This window comes from Leptonychotes weddellii, chromosome 4 (genome assembly GCF_054177405.1).
Source record: "Leptonychotes weddellii isolate Sample4059 chromosome 4, ASM5417740v2, whole genome shotgun sequence".
NCBI classification, from domain to species: Eukaryota; Metazoa; Chordata; class Mammalia; order Carnivora; family Phocidae; genus Leptonychotes; species Leptonychotes weddellii.
In genome coordinates, this window is record NC_138372.1 from 56349640 (window position 1) to 56375508 (window position 25869).

Genomic DNA, 25869 nt, shown 5'->3' on the forward strand with positions numbered 1-25869 from the left:
AAAGTAAATGTTGACTTAAGCGAATATTTACTATCCATGCAAAACCACCCAGATCAAGATATAGAATATTTTCATATGGAAAGTTGAACTCTGGAAAGCTCCCTTGTTCCCTCTTCTCAGTAAATTGCTTTAACCACAAAAGTTAATCAATATTCTGGCTTCTATTGCCATAGGTTAATTTTTTCTGCTCTTGGAGTTCAGTACAATTTGGGACTGCCTTCTTTTGATTGACAGTATTATTTTAACTTTTATCCATGTTGTTGCATGAATCATAGTTTGTCTTTTTTATTGTTAAAGTTGTATGATTATTCCACAATTTGTTTATCCATTATCCTCCTAATGGATGCTTGACTGTTCCTAATTTGGCTTTTATGAATGTAGATGCCGGAAACATTCTTATTCAATTTTTGGAGATGTGTGTGTGTGTGTGTGTGTGGAGATTTGCTGTATGCATACGTTTAACTTTTTAGGAAATTAAAAACAGTTTTCCTAAGTGTTTGTACTATTTTTACTCCCACAACAATATATAAGAGTTCCAGTTCCTCCCCGTATCCTCCCCAATATTTGATGTTACTATTATTTTTGGTGAAACAGCATTACAGTGTGATCAGGCCAGGGGAAAAAATCTTTAGCACATACAGAAAGATTTTAGGATATGGTTAATAGAATAGAATTTCCCACAACTTTTAATTTTCTTAATTATAAGATGAATTTTGGAAAATTGATTAAAAGTAGAATGTTGAAAAAAGTTTTCTTTCTCTTTCTTTTTCTCTTCCTTACAAACTTTATTTTCTGACACAAATTCCCTCAGAGTTACATCTTATCATTAAATTCTCTCAGGCACATCCAACATTCTTCCATTGACCCCCAAGAGACCTAATTAAAAGCCCAGCTATAAGAGCTGCTTGCCTTTGCTGCAGAAACTATGCGCATTTACAAAAGGACAAGGTTGTCAAAGCTCTCGAACTGCCAGTGCCTTGGTCCAAAATTGAGATCAATATTCAGTTAATAAAGCTAATCAATGTTTTCATCTACACATAAGGAAAACATAAAGGTTTCCAGAGACACGTGTGGGAAGAGGCTAGGGCAGTTTCCAGTTTCCATGTTGGAAAGAGGGCCATTTTATTTTCTAAAGTTTGAGAAACATAGTTGGTGTCATTTTCTATGAGCCAGTATGCAATAACTAAGATATTTTTTTTATAGCATTATCGTAAATAACCTGTGTTGTCAGGATACAAGGAAATGCTGTTCCTTAGACGTTGTTTAAACAGTCTCTTTGATTTTGTTGGTTTAGAATAGGCAAAGATACACCTGTATGAACCACTGAACATATAATTGTGTTTTTGAAACTGCCTCGCTCTTCCAAAGGGTCAGGAACAGCTCACTTTTTTTCCTTTTATTACCGATGCCAACCTCAGCTTTTTATTCCTCTGTGCAACTCCAAAGCTCAGTGGTGTCAAAATGAGTATCATTGATCAGCATGTCTCCAGGATCAAAGTCCTCTTCTACAAAAGGCATTAAAATGTATACTGCACCTGTATTCCCCCTACATGCCAGCATCATATGATATAATTTTCAACCCTTTCTTTCTGATTCACACAAGCACTACATGCTTTCTACTCAATCATTTAAAATATGAAGAGACAGCATGACTCAGATTTTTATGTATTTTTATTTCCTTCTAATACACACTTGATATTTAAGTCCCTTTTGTACTTCAACCAACTGCAAAGAATAAACCAGAAGATCTGTTGTGCTACTGGACACCGTACTAAATTTAGTATCAGCTAGTTCATTTATTCCAAAGTGTAGCTAAGCCTCCAGATGATTTATTTTAGATCTGGCCCTTGCTTGTGGTAAATGGACATAAGAGGAAGAGTGAATTAATGACCTCAAAGGGGGCACAATTTGAAATCTGGTATTTACAGTATGTTTCCATGGTAACAGAATGTCACAAATGAAAATAAATTCAGCCTACAAAATTAGCCAAAATGTAATTCTGAAAGCAACCTCCTCAGTTCAGCATGTTTGGGAGGTTGACCTATTCAGTCACATATGTTTCACGTCTCTCATCTTCTTCTTTGTACCACATAGGAAAATGAGAAAGGAGAAATGTAATGCTTATTGAATGAGATTGAAAAGGTCAAAATATTGCTGGACTCCATAAGAAGAAAGTAGTGATCGAGCCCTCATAACTTATCATTTTAATAAAGTTAAAAATGGAAAATTTTAAATTCAGAATTTATTAATTTTTTGTCATCTGACTATTAAATGCTACAGTTCCTTTCATATGGAACTGGATATTATATAAAGTCACAAAAATTTCTGAGGCTTGGCCAGGAAGAGGAAGTATTTTATTTCTAAAACGATATCTTGTCAGAGCTATTACACAGATTTGTTAATTGAAAATGTATTTAAGACACACTTGGGAGTTGTTTTAGAAAGCTAATGGGAAGTGCTTACCTTGCTGGGTTACTATGGGAATTTTTACTTTATCTTTAAGATCAATAAGCAGAGATAAGCAAGGGGTAGTATCCATCCACCCACACATTCACTCAATCTTTCTTTCAAAAGACACTACTAAATGGGGTGCCTGGGTGGCTCAGTTGTTAAGCGTCTACCTTCGGCTCAGGTCATGATCCCAGGGTCCTGGAATCGAGCCCAGCATCAGGCTCCCTCCTCTGTGGGAAGCCTGCTTCTCCCTCTCCCACTCCCCCTGCTTGTGTTCCCTCTCTCGCTGTGTCTCTCTCTGTCAAATAAATAAATAAAATCTTAAAAAAAAAAAAAGAATTTCAAGCAAAGAAATAGATGTAAATCGTTATTAGGAAAGTATTAAGTGCCTAGTCCTCTACTTTGAAGAGCATATGTGTTCAGTAATGTCTTTTATTTTTTTAAGATTTTATTTATTTATTTGATAGAGAGCAACAGAGGGAGAGAGGGAACACAAGCAGGGGGAGTGGGAGAGGGAGAAGCAAGCTTCCTGCCGAGCAGAGAGCCCGATGTGGGGCTCCATCCCAGGACCCTGGGATCAGGACCTGAGCCGAAGGCAGACGCTTAACGACTGAGCCACCCAGGCGCCCCTGCTTGAAATTCTTCTTTATTTAACTCTCAATAAAATGTGAAATTAGAGCAAATAGAATACCATTCTTACATTCAGTTTCCCTCAGATAAGATATAATAACATATACATTTTTTTGTCACTGCAAATTGATCCAAGACAAAACTAAGTAGATCACAATGGCTGAAGCAGAAATATAGATGTGTATATATAAACTCTATGTCTGATCCAGATCTCTCCTGGCTTGTCCCTTCGGTTGGTATTTATATCTTCTTTGATGAGAAGAACCTCTAGGCCACTGAAGGTAATTCACCAAGTAGATAATCTACTTTGAAGTTTATTGACTCAACTAGAGAAGAATAATTCTGGGTGGGGCCAGGGATGGTCAAAGGCAAACTATGAATTAATGGAAGATTGTGCTGCATTCTGCTTTACAATGTCCCCTCTGGACCTCAAGAACTCTTACGTGACCTCCAGTTGCCCTGGACTCCCTACTGTTCTAAAGCATTGACTCATCTATTGACTTTCCCTGGCTTCCAACAGAATGTGAACAAAGGAGAAGTATCATAAAAAGAAAGATAATCAAAATAACCAGGAACATTCCTCTGAAGGAAGGATGTCCTTCTGAGCCACTCATTAATAAAAAAAGATTCAAAGATTTATTTTTCAATAACGGCCTTGGGAGGAGAAGTTCAGTGACTTTGTTAAAGATTTCCCTTTGGCTTAGATCTTACAGGACAATAAAATAAGAATCATTGTCTACAAATATAACAGCTACAAGGCCTGTGTTCATTAAATGTTAAATGATGATTGTAACAACAGTAGTAATAAACCACTTGCACATTTTTTAAATTAACTATTACCTTCCCTTTCTTTTCCTTCCTATATATCCTTTACTTTTTTTTCTTCAATTCTTTTGATTCTATGGATAATTTTTATTATAGATACATATAAGAATGATAATAAGAGGGTTTGTTAAGCACTGTTATTTTCTATTTTGAATAAAACACCTTGTACAGATTAACAAAGTAATCAAATACAATAAATAGCTATGGAGCAGATGATTCAGTTATTTTAGTTTTAAAAATTGCGCTAAAGCAGATCCAGAATTTAGCAGCTTGGTGTTCAGTTATTATTACTTTTGCCCTGAAATGATTGAATATTCAACTAGATTGCAGGTTATTTGAGGATATAGATTCTATACATTGATAGCATATTGGCCTTAGCACTTAGCAGATTTCTAGGAGGGAAATTAGTGAAAAAGGAGAATAGACACTTTCATTAAATGTCTAATATTGTGGCAAGCATCATGCTAGATACTTTCTGGTCATGATCTCCTTTAATCTTTTCAGCATCCCTATAACAGTACTGTTATTATATCCATCATTATTAATAATAAATCAGTATCTCCAACACTGAGCAAAGTGCTTGGCACACAGTGATCGTTTTATACTTGTTGAGGAATGAGTATGTATCAATTGGGTGTTCTTATCTGCAAGCATTGGAAACTCACTCTTGCTAATTTAAACAGAAAAGGAATATATTAAAGGATATCAGTTAGAGCACAGAATATTCCCCAGGACAGGATGGAAAGCCAGGTTTGGAATTCTCACAGTGAGGAACAATGTCCACAATCACAGCCCAAAAGTAGTCATTTGGAGACACATTGCTGCTGCTAGGTACACATGCCAACCTTTGTGCTTCTGGCACCAAACATGTAGGGCATTGAGTCTGTGACTGGAATCATTACCACTGGAAATTGGATGGAGCTACTCTATTATTGCTACACTGCCAAGATAGATTAGGTTCTGCTTTTTTGTGTCATCAGCTCTGATGTCAGAGTCTGACATAATGTGTTGATTGGAGGAACCCATAGGGCGCTGTTGAGAGTGAAAGGGTCCCTATTAAAAACTATGCTAGGGTAAAGCCTAAACCAGGACATATGGCCACTCTCTGCTAATCCTGTGCCCTCACTGCAAAGGAGGCTTGGAGAGCATTTTTTTCAGCTCCTATGATTAAACATGGTCTTAGCCTCTAGTCAGTACTCTCAGTATAGGGAATTCCCCAAATGTCCAAAGGGGTTATGAGGCTGGCTGAGCCAAAGAGAGGACAGATGCCCACTATTGAGTGAACAACTGGATGTTAAATAACTGTCTAAGGAAATATAATTAATGAGGTCTGCCTCACTCTAAAGCTTATCTTTTCATTACGCCATGTTGTGTATACTGTAGTATGATAATTCTCAGTTAAGGGTACATCAGAACCTCCTAAATAGTGTTGTAAACATACACAGTGCTAGACCCCACCCTAACCTATTGAACCAAAATCTCTGGGAATGATGCTTTAGCCAGGATCTGTAATTTTTAACATCTTACAGAGGAAAAAAATCAATTTAGAAGGAGATACTTGTGGAAATAAGGCCATGAGGATCTTTTGGATGCTTATGAGTTTCCTAAACTATTCCATTGTGCAAGGTAGATTTGATTAGATGCATTCCATAGAATTTATGGAAGCTAGAAGAAAGCCTGTTTAATGTGGTAATGGACAATAGAACAGAATTATAACTTTTTAAATTGGTTGCACTTAATTTCCTTTATTATTATCATTAATTGGAAATTTCCAAGAGTCTCTCAGGCACTTAGAAAAGTTCCTGACACTACACATGAGAAGGCTGAGACACAAAAGATTCCAGATAACATACTTTTCCTTTCTTGTTGATGACAGTGAATGCTCAGGACAATGAAGACCATGTCCCACTCCATTTCTGTTCTCGCTTTGGACACCATGATATAGTGAAGTACCTGCTCCAGAATGATAGTGAAGTTCAGCCGCATGTTGTTAATATCTATGGAGATACCCCTTTACACCTGTGAGTAACATGTATAGTTCCATGTGTCCTCCAGGTAAACCACATGTACCTTCTTACTATTACCAAAATATTTTCTTTAACTCTAGGGCATGCTATAATGGCAAATTTGATGTCGCCAAGGAAATCATTCAAATATCAGGAACTGAAAGCCTGACTAAAGAAAACATCTTCAGTGAAACCGCTTTTCACAGGTAAAAGAATGTTTAGGTTCAATAGCCACTAAGGGTAGCTGATACTCTTCAGCACCTGAAGTTGTATACATAAAGCAAGAACGGATAGTGGCAGATGTTGCAATCAGAGAGCAAGAGCAGAGGGTGGGCAGAGGACAAGGAGCCCAAGCTAGATGCACAGAAGAAAAGGTAGAGGCAGATGCTTCAGCCAGTACAACAGATGGGGCCAGAGCCAGATGCTGCTTTCCTGGCAGCAGCCGCAAAGACAGGGACTGATGTTGCCAAGGCAACAGGCATATCAACATCTGTAAGCATATTGCTTCTATTCCACTTCACTCTGCAGAAAGCTGCCAAAAGGGGCAGTGCCCATAATCCTCCTCCGACAAGAATCTCATTACCAGAATTCATCAGCATCAAATGTGACACTTTTTTCCTTACCACTTAAACCTTATGTGCAAATGTATCTATCTATCTAAGACATCCATCTGTCAGCCTGTAAAAGCCTAGTCAGGGTGGCCACTGAGATACCTAAGAAGGCATTAACTCCTTTCCAGGAATACATGAGAGTCCTTTACAGTGTGCTCTAGAAAAGGAGGGAAAAGGTTGCTAAAAATTCAGAGCCATAGCTCCCTAAAATACCCAAAAGATAGACAGATGTTTTATAAAATTTGAAACCCTCATTTTTAACAAATGAGTTACTATTTTGCTATAAAAATAAAAACATAGTACTTTGAATTTAGTAAACCTTGAATATAAGATCATTTACCTACACATTATAGATTTCTTGGCTAGCTTGCAACTTCTAAAAAATGTATTTGAGACTAATATGTTATTTACATAGTGTTTGTATTGCACTAGTGACTAATAGAAATGAGAAGACTTTTTCTTTATACTGAATTAATATTAAGCTTGTGCTTCCTGATAAGGCATCAATCTGTCAAATATTGCTTGGATGCTCAGATTTTTCTTATCAGAAAAAAAGATCAGCCAAAAAGGAGTTGAAGAAAGCTACCATTTATGGAGTAGTGAATATATGCCAGATGATTTGCATCCATCATCTCATTTAATCCTTATAACCATTTTATGAAGTGGGGTTTATTATTCTCTTTTACAGATGAGAAAACTGAGGCTCAGAGAAGCTAAATAACTTGCCAAAGAGTCTTATGACTAAGCAATCATGTATTAAATACCTGCCTGATTCCAAATTCTGTGCTTTTTATATATCTTCATGTTCTAGTGCCAAAATATTTTGTCTGTGTTCTACATGCTCTGTAACAGAATAGATGCAAAAACTCTTTAGATCATGCTTTCAGTCAAAATGGGTCAGTGGAATTTCTTCCCAAAAGGAAAATTGGCAGAACTGATATATATGGTTACTGGTGTCCTCTTTCCCCATTAGGTCATGCTTGTTAAGGCTGACACCTCAGGCTAGTTTTCAAATCATTTTGCTACTCTGTGCACATTAATTGGAACCAACTATAATCAAAGGATGATTGTCACCTTCAGAAGAGTCTATATGACAAGTTTAGTGAAGTGAGTTAAAAGTATGTATCCAATCATTTTATTTTGTGTAAGCCTGTGGCTACTAGGAATAACATATTAATATTTTTATTCTATTCATTTTAAGCACATATTTATAAAAGAAACTCTCCTTTTACATGAGTTTACTCTGGTTCTGAAATTTTTCTATGTAAAAGTCACAGTGCCTTGCACTCAATAGAAAGCATTCGATACATTTCTGTTATTGTTTTCATATGTATATATACACGTACACATATATACACACATATATACACCCATGCATATATATATTCAGAACTCATCAATTCCTGTAAATGGTTGCTTTGAAAAGAATCAATGAGGCAGTTCAGACAATGGAACATTAAGAGTGTAGTGTTATGGGTCCTACTTACAACGCAAATAATTAATGGTGATATGATCTTTTGCACTAAGTGGTGGCTTTCTATTCACTCAATTATTCAAGAATGACTTATTAAGGACTTGCCTTGTGTTGGCAGTGGTAGGAACGTTAAGATGCCACCATCCCTTCCCTCCTTATAGGAACTCTGTTGTAAGGTATCAAGGTAATCAGAGATGTATCCATTATCATAACACAATATGATAAGTGCCATAAGTCTGAAATGACAAAGAAAGAGTAGAGATAGCAGTGAACTCAGTCTTTGGTCCATAAGACTTCATCGATGGAACAACAGTTCAGCTAGATGAATAATATTTCTTTAAGGAAAATAATGACATTTCATTAAAGAAAAAGAATTGGCAAGGTCATCCCAGGAAATGGAAATATTAAGACCCAATGAACCAAGTTTGGAAAGAAAAACACGCTGTTTTTCTGTACTGTTCTACAAAATCCAATACTTCACTTCTGAAATACATGACACCAATCATGTGTGAGTTTTTCCCACACCAAACAATTCTCCAATTTTCTGCAGACACCAAGTATGTGTCCTATAATTCAATTCAATTCTGATACCATCTACCTGGAGTTAATGTTAGATTCCACAGGCTAAGGGCTCAGTCCCACAGGACTGCCCCCTGCCACTTCAGATGCCAATCACAAGTCCAGATTGTCACCTAAGTCTCTCAGGACACTTCTGGGTTCCCGCATTCAATTGTCCTGCAGAATGCCTAGGTCTTGTAGCTAAAAATGCATGAAAGTCTTGCAATATTTTTCCTCCTTTTATGAAAAAGAATATCATGGGAAATATTTAATAATAAGATACTAGAAATTTTATACAACTTCTTATCTTGAAAGCCCAGATTTGGGAATTTCAGGATTATATTGCTATATGTGCTTGTTTTTTATCACTTCCTTCTCCTCTCTCATTTCCTCCTTCTCCCTTCTTTGTCTTTTTAGTGCTCTCATATACACACTAGTATCTGGAATAGCCTGTATGAATCAGAGCTGTACTTTTTAGGGTTGCCATAACAAAATACAATAGACTGGGTGGCTTGAACACCAGAAATTTGTTTTCTCACAATTCTGGAGACTGGAAGTCCAAGATCTTGATGTCAGCAGATTTGGTTTCTTCTGAGGCCTCTCTCCTGGGCTTGTAAATAGCCACATTTTCCTTGTGTCTTCACGTGATTGTCCCTCTGTCTGTGTCATCTGTGTACTAATCTACTATTCTTATAAGAATAGTAGTCATACTGGAATAAGGCCCATCCTAATGATTCCAGTTTAATTTAAATACCTCTTTAAATTGTACCCCTTTAAATATAGTCATATTGTGAAGTTATAAGAGGGCTTCAACATATTAATTTGTGGGGCACACAATTCAACTCATAACAGAAGTCTTTTCCTTTTGTTGTATTTTTGCAGTGCTTGTACCTATGGTAAGAGTATTGACCTGGTTAAATTCCTTCTTGATCAAAATGTCATAAGCATCAACCACCAAGGAAGGGATGGGCACACAGGTAAGACTTTGGTGAAACATCACCAGTTTTTGATGCATATCAATGCTCAAGAACATTGGTGTGCTCAGAGGGAAGGGAAAAGAGGGAGTGGTCAACCCTAATGAGGAGGGATGTTTTATCAATGACATCATTTAGAATTGATGGTGTATGGTGACAATAAAAAGCAGACTGACTTTTGGTCAGTTTCATTATTGTGGTAAATTACCTATAGTTGACGCGTATTATGGCCCATACCAGGTACAGACTGATAACACTGCCCTGTCCTTGGTTTGCTGCTCAAGAAAAACACTTGTTTGGGGTCTTCGTTCTTGTACAAAGATGCCAACATTTGTTCTTGGTAATTTCAGTGCATGTAGAAATACTGAAAATTGAGCTAAACATAAGGCAATCTATCTAGAAGATCAACTAGAATAGGATACATCTTTTGTTTAAAGTATGTTGTGTTTGCTCAATAATAGAATTAATTCTTTATCAAAGAAATCTATCTTTGCTTTGTATCTCTGGCAACAATGCTATGATATGGTGATAACTGTCTCGAAAATTGGGGTTCAGTTTTCCTCTTTTCTCCTTTCATACTTTCATTCTATTATAGGATTGCACTCTGCTTGCTACCATGGTCACATTCGCCTAGTTCAATTCTTACTGGATAATGGAGCTGATATGAATCTGGTAGCTTGTGATCCCAGCAGGTCTAGTGGTGAAAAAGATGAGCAGACATGTTTGATGTGGGCTTATGAAAAAGGTATATTTTTCATCATTGCCTCTCTATAGTGATGCATTGAACTGTGTGCATAGATTATGTCAATGCATCAATAATTCTTTTACTTGTATGACTTGTACACCCCCATTTCCTCTGTAGATTATATTTGAGTCTTTGGGAACTTGATCAAAGAGTCCAATAGACCATCACTAGGGAAGGCAACTCCGGGGCTGCAGATGACCTAAACGCATTCTTGATACTGGCACTTTGAAAAGAGAATGAGCTATAATAGTCCTAGGTATTAGAGAAACAAAATTGTAATATGTAATAATAGTTACTTTCTTAGAGTAGACATAGAGCTAGACTTTATCTCTTATATAGGGGAATTTTTACGTGGATTCAAATTATTTTAATGAAATAAATACAAAGAAAGGAAAATATCTGTTACATCTAACCTTGCTAACAATGCCTGAACTAGAAAAAGTAAGGGAATCAATGATTAGTGCATATGTGTAAACTTACTTGAGCTCAAAGTGATGAAACTTTGGGCTTTGATATGAGAACACCTGGGTTTAAATCAAGCTGTGTTCTTTGATCTTTGATCATCTATCCTTACTGAATTTCAGTTTCTTCTGAAAGAATGAGAATAATCACAACTCCTACTTACAAAATTGTAAAGATTAAATGAGATAATATATGCACATTGATTACAACACTGGCTGGCACATAGTAAGTACTAATAAATTGGTAGTTCAGTACTGATAACAGTGGTAATAGTAGTAGTTCAGAAATAAAGATGATCAATAATGAGCTCTACATTTTAAGGGAGAGGAAACTAGGAATAATCAAAGGTGAAATAGAACCTTCATCATTGTTTTAAGATATAGTGTACCTCACCAGCGAGCTCTACATATACACATAAGCTCCTATGGAGCTTAAATTTTCAGGTGAAATGCAATAGTATACATTGTCATTGAAATCAGAGGGTTACAACTAAATACTGTAAAATATATCAAACTCTGCTGCCTGTCTTTTGCTCTCTTATTAGGATGTTTAAAGTACATAAAGAAGTGTTCTGTTTAAATGCTAGAATCTTAGATGTCCATGCTAAAAAAGTGTGGAAGATTTCTTAGGCTACCAATTTGATCTAAAAGGTTTTCTGCCTGAAGTGGGACATGAAATTCTATCAATTAAAAAAGAGATGGAATTTGATAGCTAGAAATGGGGAGTTGTAAACACATAGAGAGGAAGAAAAATATAGATCTGAAGACTGTTAGTGAATAAATGATTATAGGACTTACTTTAGTAGAGACACGTGAACAGACATGGTAAAGTAAGGAATGAGTTAGATGTAGCCCTATTATGTTTTATGCTTTTCTTTGAGTATTGTGTAAATACACATGTGCTTGCACACACATTTGCACATTATAGCTCGATGAATTGTCACAAACTGAACTCACATCCAACATCCAGTTCAGATGAAGAAATTGAATATGGCCAGCACCCGAAAGCCCCACTTACATTCTCTTCCAGTCATACCCCAGAGAGGGTACCACTGCCTTCTTGGAGTACAAATTAGCTTTGCCTCTCTCTATACTTTATACAAGTGGAATGTTATGGTCTATACATTTTTGAGTCTGGCTTCTTTTGACCAACAATTTGTGAGATTCACTCATATTATTTCAGGTAGTTGTATATTGTTCATTCTTGTGTAGTATAATGTTTTGTTATTATATCACTATTCATTCTACTGTTTAGGGGCATTTGGATAATTTTCAGCTGGGGACTATTAAGAATACTTTTGCTATTAACATTAACGTACATGACTTTTGATGAATATCTGGATGCATTTCTGTTAGGTATAAGGACCTTCCAATCTGTATAAAATAAATTCCAGGTAGTCCTGTATTTGAGTATCAGTTGAAGAATCTTACATATTCTGAAGCCTCAGGAGGGCTTACTAAGTTCTACTTACTCATCAAATTGCATTTATTCAAGTGATTCTCAGATAGTGTCTCTCAAGAAACTTGAGTCTCAGAGAAGATTGTTTACAAAGCATTAGTCTTCCGGAAGACAGCTCAGATATAGCTGCTCTTCACAGGGGTTGGCTTTGTTTGTTTTTAGTTGACTGAGAGTGATAGTTTAAAACTGGCTTTAGTTTTATTTTTGTGGAATTCCACACTTTAAGAAACAATGAATCATTGTGTAAGTTCCTAAGATTTCCTATCAAATGACAACAACAAAAATCTTTTAGCTTAGGGGATTTACCCACTGGTCTCTGCAACATCTGCCATACTTGTCACCCTTATTTGTTCAACTAATGTGCTAGGCATCAGTGTTGTATTTCATTATTACTATGAATTTTAACAAATTGAATGTTAGTACTCAAGAGACAGATGGATGCTTTGCATATGTTCTAGAGCAGAACAAGTCAAAACCAATAAAATGAAATTGTTGCTATTTTCTATTGCTAGAAAAATGTTGCATTGTTTTCCTGTGTTCAGGGGAGATTGAAATGGCCTCGTTAAAATATTGTCAACAGTGCACTGTCCCTGTTTTCTTTGAATAAAGAAATGCTTTCCTTTCTCCCTCAGAGAGGGAATCCCCAAATTAACTGATGTGGCATACTAAGCATTTTCCTGAGCAACTTGGAGATGGAGTTGAGGAAACACTTCATTTGAAGTTCCTTCTTTATAGGATAGAGATGTTGTAGAAATGGTCCCATCATGGTTTACCCCATACCTTGTTCTCTCCTTGGAGAGATAAACCAGAAGGAAGCTTCATAGCCAGGGTCTGTCTGTTTAAAAAGGACTACTTTTGGATGTCCCAAATTTAAATAGCTCATCCTAGTCTACCAGCTTGCTTGCTTGCTTGCTTGTTTGCTTGCTTGCTTTTTTTGTTTACCCTCTTAATAGAAAACTGGGAGTTTTTCTCAATAGCACCCGTCTCTGTTCTTCTAAGACAAATTTTTCACCTGACACAAAGTTTTTAGCTTACCCTCTGCTATTCTGATATAGCACATTCAGTTCAGGGGTGCTTTAGAGTTTTGTAAGAGTTATCAACTTCCTTTTGGAAACTCAGAAAAGAGTTTACTCACCATGGCTCCCTGCAGGATCAGATATGAAGAACAGTTTCCATTTACATAGCCCTTTTAACCTAAAGATATCAAAATCAATCTTGGAAATAATTTTCCTTGTGACCTTGATACTACACAGAAACCTACAGGTTAAGTTTCAATATTTCCCTGCAAGACTACTCAGAGCTCTAATTTTACAGTATTTAGAGTGTTTCCCCTCCTCTAGTTGGCTACCCCCTGCCCTCCCCACCGCCTTGTTTTCTACTATTCCATCTGAGAGTAGTGATAGCTGTCTCACTCACTTGGATTTGTTCTGCCCTTTCCCTGGGGTACGAAGGACTTGTATGAATCAATTTAAATTGGCCAGAAGAAATAGCCAGCAGCCTGCTTATGTTCAAATCCTCTGCCCTAATCACCAGTATGGAAAACCCACTGAAAAGACCTACATATAATCTTACGTCCATTGCATTAAAGATGAAACTGCCGAATTGAAAAGATCTCAGCCAATTAGAATTGAACACATAGCTCAATAGTGTGTCTGGCAGTTAGATTTGAAAAGGCTGCCTTTCACGAAGAAAAGCACTTCTTTATGTCAGGCTGTTTAGGGTCAGAAAATAACCCAAACTAGAAACAGAACTAAAAACTTCTTATTTGCTTCAGTACTGACACCAGTTAAAGTAATTTACAGAGGCTCCTATACTGATATCTAATTATGCAGAATACAATATTTGTATACATCAGAACAACTGTGATTCACAGTGACAGGGAGCTGCAGTTGGAGAATTAGTGAGTAAGTGAGCAAAAACAATAAAAATCAAGGCTCCTGTACCATGATATATACTTTGTTCATTCCTTTTGACAAGTGTAGTATGGTGTGAATTATTTATAGTAAACGTACTATAGTGTATTCTCTAAAAGTAATAAAGTCTTACAGTTGTGAGTTTCTACAGTTTTCAACCAGTAAAAAATAACTAAAAGATAAGAGTGGGGGAGGAGTTGAAGGAAGAGGTGGATTCGTTAAATTTTTTGATAAATCTTCATGAATGGGTTATAAATTCCCAAACTTCTTCTATATTGAATTCTTACCTATTGGGAGTTTAGTTACTTAGTTTAGTGAATCTTAGTTTAGTGTACTAGAGTGAATTAGCTCTGGGGTAGAAGAAGGACTAAATGAAAGATTTAGATGGTATTTCAAAATCTATGTGCAATTTTGTGTGTACTGGTTACGTTCTACATGTTTAGTTTCTCTTTTAAAAAATAAATAGAATGGCATGAACTCTCATTAGAATGATCAGAACTTTCATTTTTATAGGGGAGTAACACATTTACACACAGTAAAATATTTTTGAAACTTAATAACTATGTAAAAAGCCACACACACTGAATTCTACTCCTAAAACCAATATTGCACTGTATGTTAACTAACTAGAATTTAAATAAAAATTTGAAACTAAAAAAAACAAAAGCCACATACATTAAAATGGATAGTAGAAGAGAACTTACATTCATTACATGCCTATTACACATGCATATATATGTATATATAATTAAACAATCAAACTAACCCTTTAAATTGGTATTACCTTTCTATTACAGATTAAAAGTTTGAGACTTCAATCTGCCAAGTCACACTTGCCCAAACCACACAGCTCTTAAGTGGAGAGCTGGTACCAAACAGAGTTCTGTCTTATTGCAGAGTTTGCGCTCTTATCACCTCACTTGAGAATCAGATCTTAGTTCAGTTTCCATCCTTATTATATACTGACTTTTGGCAAGTTATTTAACCTCTCTAAGCCTTAATCTTCAGATTTAAAATGAGTAAATTAATAACCACTTTATAGAATTCTGCTGAAGGTTTGGGATAAGATCTAAATGTCTGGAACAACAGATTCTCAGTAAAAATAATGGTATCCATTATTATTAGCTGCATGGCAAAGTTTCAGTCAAGCTTCACATAAGTCCCAAATTTCAGTCTTTCCTAATTTACATGTTTTAGTGTAGAATAAGAAATGTGACATATTGACATATTAGAATGATGGGCATCCTCTATAAACTCTCTAATGAAGAATTTATATCCCTGCCAAACACCACCAGACAAACCTGCAATATATAAAACCATGTGCTGTTATGGGGGTGCCTGGGTGGCTCAGTCAGTTAAGCATCCAACTCTTGGTTTTGGCTCAGGTTCTGATCTCATGGGCCATGAGATCAAGCCTTATGTCAGGCTCCACGCTCATTGGGAGCAGCTGTGCCCCTTCCCCTGCTCGTTCTCTCTCTCTCTCTCTCAAATAAATAATCTTTAAAACAAAACAAAAAATGTGTCATTTTGTTGTATTTATATTTCTTATTTATGAAACAAGTAATACCATTTATTTTAAAACCTCCAGACTGAAGCAAGATTAAGGAGGTTTTGAAAATCACTAATCAAAATATTTAAAAAGTAATTTAAAACCATTTTCTAATTTGTATAGTAGCATGCAAATATGTAAAACAATATTTTAAAACTTAGCACAAATTTGCAAGTCTCTTTACTATAGCAGGGTTGTCTCCCTCAGTCATGGACAAGTGTCGGAATTTGTGACCATGTTCTCAAATCACCACACCAACTGACATGCTGGATCTTTTTATTTGGATATCTGAGGAGTATGTAAAACTCAACAAGTCCAAAACTGAATTTAATATCTTTTTTGTCCTCATCAGTTTCTCCTACCATATCTCTTATTCATTCAATCATTTAATGGCATTACCATCCACTTAGTCACTGAAGTCAGAGATCTGGATTGATGCTTGGTGACTTTTTCTCCCTCAATCTCTCTTTCCCCATATCCATTCAATCAAAAGTTCTCATGATTTTACCTCACAAGTACATTTAATCCATCCTTTTTTTTTTTTTAATTTTTACTGTCACTGTTTCAGTTCATAACCTTATCTTTCTCCTGATCCATTTTAATAGCTTCATAACTACTCTTTCTTTTCTTTCTTTTTTTTTTTTTTGTCTTTAGCTTCTTTGATTCCATTTTCTAGCTGTGGTTTTGAAGAAGTATTCAAGGTGTAAATAGGAATTCATAGCATTCCCCAGCTTAACATCTTTCACTGGTACACAATTACCTATTTAAAAAGTTCCAGTGTGTCATCATGGCATACCCTGTGCCCATGCCCTGTGCCCTTCCTACCTCTCAGACCTCATATCCAGTCATTCCTGTCATGTGAATGACCCCACATGCTGCAATCATCATTACATCCACTACATTACTAACATTCAGTGGGGGTTCACTCGGTACCAGGCATATTCTAAATACTTCATATGCATTAACTTATCATATGTGCACAATTACCCTGTGAGACAGTATCTATCCACATGATAGTAATACAAAGATACTCATTCTTCCCCATGTATATCATGTTATTCCATGTTTCCAAGCCTTTCCTCATACAGTCCTCTCTATCTCTACACCTCCCATTCTCCCTAACCCACTCCACTCTCAATTTCTGATCGCTACTTAGCTTTCAAAACTCAGTTTACAGATCCTCTCTTCCTGAAAGTCTTCCCTGATGTTCCAGGCTAGCATACATGTCCTTTCTTATGTTTTATTACACCATATGTGCATCTCTATCTCTGTATTTACCACTGCATATTGAAACACTCTGCCCGTTACCAGATTATAAACTTTTTGAGAACAAACATTTGAGCTATTAATTTTTTGTCTTCCAAAAAGCTAATTCAATGACTGATTCCTAGTAGGTGTTCAATATGTGTTTGTTGAAGTGAATTAAAGAATGAGCAGATATCTCAGTCATAACGTTCAATTTCATGTCTCACTAAATGGCATCTAGTTTGTCATAATATAGTAGATGTTCTCAAGAATACCACTCACCACTATTCTGTTGTCTCTGTAGATATTTCTTTAAATATTGTGGGTTTCTAATTAACAGCACAGTTCTAATACTTAAATTTTAATAGGCAGATGATTTTAAAGAACGCTCTAAATAAAACTCCTTTTTCTATGCATTGGAACTATGAAATATTTCCCTCTGGCTCTTATGCCTTCTTTTTGCTTAATCAACTCATATTTGGGTCGGCTTTAGCTCAAGCGGTTACTTCGTGCATTGTCTTTGGACTTACAATCAACTCATATTCATCTTTCAAGTTCAGCTTAAAAGACAGTTCCTTAAAGATCTCTTTCCTGACCCTTCTAGCCTACTGTAAAATAGCAACTGTTATGCTCACTCACAGCATCCTCCACCTTTTCCTTCCTAGAACTTGGCTAAATAAAATTTGAGCATTTGTATCATTATTTTTTCTTTTATTCTAGAAAGCATTCATTACAAGATTAAGGACATTTATATTTCAACATTATATCTCTCATACCTGGTTCCAGTCATTCATTCCAAAAAATTTATTACAAACCTAATATGTGATAGACACTGTGCTAGGAACTGAGGTAAAACAGTGAGTTAGACCCTGTTCTTAGGAAGTTTGTATTTCTAGCAGAAGAAATAGGTCATGAGCAAGAAAACAAATAGAAACTATCAGAAAATAAGTCCTATGAATAAAATAAAAAGGAAACACAACACTGAGTAAAAAGTTAAAGGATACTATTTAAAATCAAGAAGTCATGGACGGCTTCCCTGGGAAGATGTTTCTTGAGCTGATCTCTAATAGGTGCTCAATATATATTTGTAGAAGGGAAAAGAAAGCCAAATGGGAAGGAGAGAAAAGAAGGAAAGAAGAATTCTTAATAACTTGGTTTGTATAGAGTTCTTTTGGCAAAAGCATTCATGATTGTAGGTTCTTATCTCAAGGTGAAGAAGGACTGGTGACATTCTTGTTTGGGCCTGGTGATTTGGGGATTAATGGACAAGAATATGGGGGAAGAGGGATGTGTGTACCCTTTCTTGTGAAAGTATCTTTCAGATTTAAGTGATGAGAAGATATAGCAAGTCTTGAATTTTTCTTGCCTCTTATTTAAATGATAGTGTATGGGCCAGGATTGGCAGGAGCAAGAACAAACATCAGGAGCCATCCTTGATCCCACTTTTCAGTGCTTGTGGAAAATGAGTTTTTCCTACCTGAGATGAGTTTTTAACATGATGCGAAGGGGAGATAGCAAAATATTGAGCAAAGTCTCGTCTGTATCATTGCTGTGAAAGTTTCCTCCTTTGGGTATGACAAAGAAAGGCTGAAACTGCTCCTTTGATCACCTAGGCATTTTGAACATGTGAGGTCAATAGGAAGTCCTTGGCTTACCTAATCAAGACCTAATCCCTATATTCTCTACCTTAAACCCAGAGGGCCTCAGGGTTACAACGTCAGGGAGAAGATCTTAGTACTAGTGTTATTTACCATTAATCTTTAGACCTAGTACTTAAAATAATTTTCATAGCAAGTTTTCTTCTGTTATTAAAATAATTTTTTATAGCAGTAAACAGCATTCATTGTTCCTAAGACAAAATGGTGGGGTTGGAGAGATACCCTTTATAGGGATATAGTAAAATGTGTCCTTTTCCTTCTTGAATAATTACTAACCCTCTGTTGTATACATGACCATGATATACATACTAAACTGTCTTTGTAACAGCCCTTCAGATGGACTTGTAGCCTTAAAAAACAATCTAGGTTATAAAATAAAGATATGCAGAAAGTTGAAAGCAAAGAAGTTTGAGAATGGGAGGAATCGCCCCCAAGTAAAAGGAAAGGAACAGAAGAAGAAGATGAATTAAAGGGAAAGCATGGGACTTGAGTAATACAGACAGACTTGCAGAGTGGGATGCAGGAAATGAAAGACACTCCAAACTGGCAAAAACTCCATGGGCTCCAATCAATAATCCTCTGAAAGTGCAAAGCATTATTATAACTGCATTAGGCTAATAACATAGCAACCTCCTGTTTTGGGTAAAATACTTGGATGTAGATAGTAAATTCTTAGATATGGGAAAACATTTTATTTAATTAGTGAAAGTTTGATTATCTCTGGACATGTTCCATTAGTGTGTCTTGGTTATCTGGGTATATCCATTATCAGGAGTTTGCCTTAGCAAGTCCATTTAGTGAGTTCCACCAAGGCAGTTTTCTACTTAACTCCTTGTGACCAAGTATCAGGGAGCTGGGCCCTAGTGATTTTCAGGTTTCTCTGCATACACTTTGGTAGTTTGTCAGAGAAGTGATAGCAGTGAAGAATTTCCCATACATGTGTGCCTCAGCCCACAGTTAGCAGGAGATGGGAAATCAGGCGGAGATGCCTTCCAGAGCTGAGGGGCCTCTTGGCATTTCCCTGGCAGCCTCATGCTTATCATCAGCCAGAACCCAGGCACTCATTAGGCTCTTGATGAAAAGCATCCCAAAGAAAATGCCAGCAAATTGTGCCACTGTGCTGGCAGGAAATTAAAATGCTCAGAGCAAATGGAGCCAAGAGAGCTGTTGAAATGAAAGGTAACATCAAGGGTGTGATCACTGACTTACACAGACGGTCAGGATTCAAGATGCGGCTTTCTGCTTCACTAGGGAAAGCAGGAGGCTCGCTCCGCTGTCAGCCACAGTCAGTCCAACAGAGAGGTTGAGACAGGCAGGGAGGTGGACTTTGTGATTTAAGTAAGCTTTGTTATGCTTGGGCAAATGCTTGGGGTTTAAGTTGTTTTATTTTTCCCAAAGGAGAAAGAGAAATAAGAAAATTTGTTTTGTTTTGTTTTGTTTTTCCTGGTCCCAAACACTTAAAGACCAAATTAAGTAAATGAACAACTAAAAGCACCACAGTTCCTATTAAACTGAGCGGGCAAACAATGCAGTGAGGAGCAGACAAGCCTCAGAACCTATGAATCTAGCGGCAGGACAGATGAAGGGGTATTTTAATTTCAGAGAACTTTTTGCTGGTGGTGCTACTTTTATCCTGAGACTAAAATGGCCATCAGCAATGGGGAAGAAAGGGAGGCGCTCAATGGGACCCAGCACCAATGCGCCAACAGAGCACACTGAAATTACATCACACTGGGGGTGGTAGGCAGAGTGATGGCCCCCCCAAAGATGTCCAGGTCCAATTTCCAGCAACTTATGAGTATCTGCCTTACGTGGGAAAGGGGAATTAAGGCTGCTAATTAGATGACTTTTTGAGAAAGATTATCCTGGATTATCCCGGTGGGCCCAATGTAATAGCAAGGGTCCTTAAATGTGGAAGAGGGAGGCAGAAGCAGAGGTCAAAGCGAAATGGAGTGAGAAGGATTCAGCCAGCTATTGATAGCTTTGAAAATATAAAAAGGGGCCATAGCCAAGGAATGTCCATGGCCTTTCGAGGCTGGAAAAAGCAAGGAAATGGATGTTCCTCCAGAGCCTCTAGAAAGGAATGAAGCCCTGCCAACATCTAGATTTTAGCCCATTGAGAACTATGTTGGACTTCTGACTTCTAAAACTATAAGATAGTAAAGTTGTTTACACCACTAAGTTTGCAGTAATTAACCACAGCAGCAATAGAAATGGAATATATTGGTGTTTAGAAAATTTATGTGAAGTTCCATAAGAGTTTCCAAGTTCATTTAAAATTCTTGGGGCAAAATAGTAAGGCAAGAAAGCAGTGAAAAGATCTGAAAAGCATATTTACATGTTAGAATTGTAGGCACATGCACTATCTCACTTAATCTTTACAACAACCTAGAAGGACATATCATAGCTCTAATCTGTAAATAAGGATCTTTTTTAAAAATAAAACAAATCATATCCTTCAGCTGATTAAAGTGGTCCTCCATCTCACCTACAATAAAATCCAAATTTCTTGTCTTAAATTCCAAAGCTCCACATCCAAAGTGTCAAAGTGTGGACTCCTAATCAGCATCACTTGAGACTTTGTTAGAAAAGCAACTCTCAGGTCCCGCTATAGACCTTTCAGTCAGAATCCCTGGGAATAGCACTCAGGAATCTGTGGTTTAACATGCGCTCCATCAACAAAACTAGGAGCTAGTTCTTTGAAAGAATTAACAAAATTGATAAACCCCTAGCCAGACTTATCAGAGAGAGAGAGAAAGAGAGAGAGAGAGGTAGGGAAAGGACCCAAATAAATTAAATCATGAATGAAAGAGGAGAGATCACAACCAACACTGAAGAAATACAAACAATTATAAGAGAATATTATGAGCAATCATATGCCAACAAATTAGGTAATCTGGAAGAAATGGATAAATTTCTGGAAACACATAAATTACCAAAAGGAAGAAATAGAAAAATCTGAACAGACCCATAACCCCAAGGATGTTGAATCAGTAATCAAAAATTTCCCAACAAAAGTTCAGGGCTGGATGGCTTCCCAGGGGAATTCTACCAAACAATTAAAGAAAAATTAATACCTATACTTCTGAAACTGTTCAAAAAAAGTAGAAATGGAAGGAAAACTTCTAAACTCATTCTATGAGGCCAGCATTACCTTGATTCCAAAACCAGAAAAAGACTCCACTGAAAAAGGAGAATTATAGACCAATATGCCTGATGAATAAGGATTCAAAATTCCTCAACAAGATACTAGCTGAATGAATCCAACAGTACATTGAAAGGATTATTTACCACAACCAAGTGGGATTTATTCCCGGGCTGTAGGGGTGGTTCAACATCCCCAAATCAATCAATATGATACACCACATTAATAAAAGAAAGGATAAGAAACATATGTTCCTCTCAATAGATGCAGAAAAAGCTTTGACAAAATACAGCATCCTTTCTTGATAAAAACCCTCAACAAAGTAGGAATAAAGGGAACATACCTCAACATCATAAATGCCATACACAAAAGACCCATAGTTAATATCCTCAGTGGGGAAAAACTGAGAACTTTTCCCCTACAGTCAGGAAGAAGACAAGGATGTCCACCCTCACCACTGTTGTTCAACATAGGACTGGAAGTCTTAGCCTCAGCAACCAGACCACAAAAAGAAATAAAGGCATACAGATTGGCAAGGAAGAAGTCAAACTTTCACTTTTTGCAAATAACATGATATTCTATGTGGAAAACCTGAAAGACTCCACCAAAAAATTGCTAGAATTGATACAGGAATTCACCAAAGCCACAGGATATAAAATCAATGCCCAGAAGTCTGTTGTATTTCTATACACTAATAATGAAGCAGCAGAAAGAGAAATCAAGGAATCAATCCCATTTACAATTGCACTAAAAATCGTAAGATAGGAATAAACTTAACAAAGGAGGAAAAAATCTGTACTCCAAAAACTATAAAACAGTGATGAAAGAAATTGAGGAAGACACAAAGAAATGGAAAAACATTCCAAGCTCATGAATTGGAAGAAAAAATTCTGTTAAAATGTCTCTACTACCCAAAGCATTCTACCCACTTAATGCAAACCCTATCAAAATACCACCAGCATTTTCCACAGAGCTAGAACAAAGAATTCTAAAATTTGTATGGAACCAGAAAAAAACCCGAAGAGCCAAAGGAATGTTGAAAAAGGAAACCAAACTAGAGGCACCACAATCCCAGACTTCAAGCTGTATTACAAAGCTGTAATCATCAAGACAGTGTGATAATGGCACAAAAACAGACTCATAGATCAATGGAACAAAATAGAGAACCCAGAAATGGACACACAGCTATATGGTCAACTAATTTTCAGCAAAGCAGGAAAAAATATCCAATGGAAAAAAGACAGTGTCTTCAACAAATGGTGTTGGGAAAACTGGACAGCCACATGCAGACCAATGAAACTGGACCACTTTCTTACACCATACACAAAAATAAATTCCAAATGGATGAAAGACCTAAGTGTGAAACAGGAATCCTAGAGGATAGCACAGGCAGCAACCTCTTTGACCTTGGCTGCAGCAACTTCTTACTGGACACATCTCTAGAGGCAAGGGAAACAAAAACAAAAATGAACTATTGGGACTTCATCAGGACAAAAAGCTTCTGCACAGCAAAAGAAACAATCAACAAAACTAAAAGACAGCCAACAGAAGGGGAGAAGATATTTGTAAATAACATACTGGATAAAGGGTTAGTATCCAAAATATATAAAGAACTTATCAAACTCAACACCCCAAAAATAAAAAATCCAGTCAAGAAATACGCAGAATACATGAACAGACATTTCTCAGAAGAAGACATACAAATGGCTAGCAGACACATGAAAAAATGCTCAACGTCATTTATCATCAGGGAAATACAAATCAAAACCACCATGATATATCACCTCACAATGGTCAGAATGGCTAAAATTAACAATTCAGGAAACAACAGATGTTGGTGAGGATGCGGACAAACAGGAACCCTCTTACCCTGTTGGTAGGAATGCAAACTGGTGCAGCCACTCTGGGAAACATTATGGAGGTTCCTCAGAAAGTTAAAAATAGAACTACCCTATGATCCAGCAATTGCCCTATTAGGTATTATCCAAAGGATACAAAATAGTGATTTGAAGGGGCACATGCACATTGATGTTTATAGCAGCATTATCAACAATTGCCAAATTATAGAAGGAGCCCAGATATCTAACGACTGATGAATGGATAAAGAAGATGTGGTATATATATACAATGGAAAATTACTCAGCCATCAAAAAGAATGAAATCTTGCCATTTGCAATGATGTGGTTGGAACTAGAGGGTATTTTGCTAAGTGAAATAAGTCAGTCAGAGAAAGACAAATACCATCTGACTTCACTTATATGTGGAATTTAAGAAACAAAACAGATGAACATAGGGGAGGGGCAGGAAAAATAAAAGAAGAGAAAAACAGAGAGGGAGGCAAACCATAAAACACTCTTAACTATAGGAAACAAACTGAGGGTTGCTGGAGGGGAGGGGAGGTGTGTGGGAGGATGGGCTAAATGGGTGATGGGCATTAAGGAGGGCACTTGTGTTGAGCAATGGATGTTATATGTAAGTGATGAATCACTAAATTCTACCTCTGAAATTAATATTACACTATATGTTAACTAACTTGAATCTTTAAAGAAAGTAAATCTTTAAAGAAAGTAAATATTTAAAATCTTTAAAGAAAGTAAATAGCCTATGCTCCCTGTGATTCTTATACACACTACAAAGTATGTGAAGCACTTCTGCACATGATATGTGCTTATCTATTTCTCCACCCAAGTCTGGAACCACTCTCACTCACCCTTGCTTGTGATATTCCAGCCACACTGCCCGCCTTTCATTTCTGCAGTGGTCGTATTTCCTCCCATCTTGGAACCTTTACATTATCTGTTCCTTCTGCCTATTAGGCTCTTTTTTAATTTTAATTTTTTATTATTATTATTTACTTGACAGAGAGAGAGAGACAGCACAAGCAGGGGGAGCGGCAGGCAGAGGGAGAGGGAGAAGCAGGCTCCCCGCTGAGCAGGGAGCCTGACGTGGCACTCAATCCCAGGACCCCCAGATCATGACCTGAGCTGAAGGCAGATGCTTAACCAACTGAGCCATCCAGGCACCCCATATTAGGCTCTTTAGAAATGTGCCTGTTGGCTCATGCCATTGGGGTCTGGAGGTTTCCCTGATTGTGAGCACAGGAAGATACAAAGAAAAAATGCTAATAGGACAGGCTCCTCATTATCTCATCATAACCTATGTCTATGATTTGAGAAAATTACAAATCAACCAGTCATGAATTGAAATCTATGGATAAGAAAATGGGCACTAGTTGTTAACTCTGTAGATTTAAGTTTTGCTACAAATTTTAGCAATTGTTATCATAATGTTGTTTTCTTGAAGAAACTGGTGTTGGGATATTACATTTGGAAAAGCTTTTAATCTAGTTAGTATCTTAATTACCCCATCTCATGATCTGCATGCTCTATTAATTTTAATTCTTTTTTTTGAAGGGGGGATTTGATAAGCAGGCATAACTCTCAGCATATACTCTCTACATTAACTAGGTGTATTCTGAACAAGTGTTATCTATGACCCCTCTGGGATGGATAAGCGTGTATGATTTTTCAATTCCTAAATCTTGCCATTTTTACAATGAGTTCTGTTGCATTTCACAAGTCTCTTGGCAGGGTTTTTAAGGCTGACTTTGTTTTTCTCTTGTATAAACTAGCTTCAGTAGATCATTTTTACAGTTAAAACATAAAATAGTATCAAAAAGTTTAGTTCTATTGAAAATCATGGGTCTACTCAGAAGAGCATTTAGCATTTTTTATCTTTCACAATATGTTACCTACTGCAGTTAATAAATCTCCTAATTTGGGTGGTGTTATATAATAGAAATTTATTTATCAGTTGTATAGAAGTCCAGTGTGGGCATTTCTGGTCAATGGATGGCTTTTTCCCATCCCTTAGGGCCTCAGAACCTTCTGCATCCAGCCAGCAGAAGGGAAGAGTAGAGAAGGCTGAGCTTTTTTCTTAAAGCTCAGAGTTGGAAGTGGCATGGCTTTTGCTCATGTTCCCTTGGTGAGAATTTGTCACAAGGCCACGTCTGGATGCAAGGGCGATAGGGAACTGTTGTCCCTGAGTGGACAGCCATTCCGAGTGACGAAATCACCCCATGAATGGGAAGTACAAATATTTATAGGCAGACAGACAGAGACAGCTGTCTCCTGCCACAAAAACCTATGTTAATTATCTTAGTGCC

General features: G+C 36.9%; 1 protein-coding gene across 1 annotated transcript in view; it reads left to right on the plus strand.

Moving 5' to 3' along the window:
* TNNI3K (TNNI3 interacting kinase) overlaps window positions 1-25869 on the plus strand; it is a 280406-nt gene that overhangs the window by 91174 nt on the left and 163363 nt on the right. The window contains exons 8-11 of the mRNA XM_081818637.1: window positions 5783-5927; window positions 6014-6118; window positions 9438-9532; window positions 10125-10274. Coding sequence (XP_081674763.1) covers window positions 5783-5927; window positions 6014-6118; window positions 9438-9532; window positions 10125-10274 — 495 coding nt within the window. The remainder of the gene's footprint in view (window positions 1-5782; window positions 5928-6013; window positions 6119-9437; window positions 9533-10124; window positions 10275-25869) is intronic.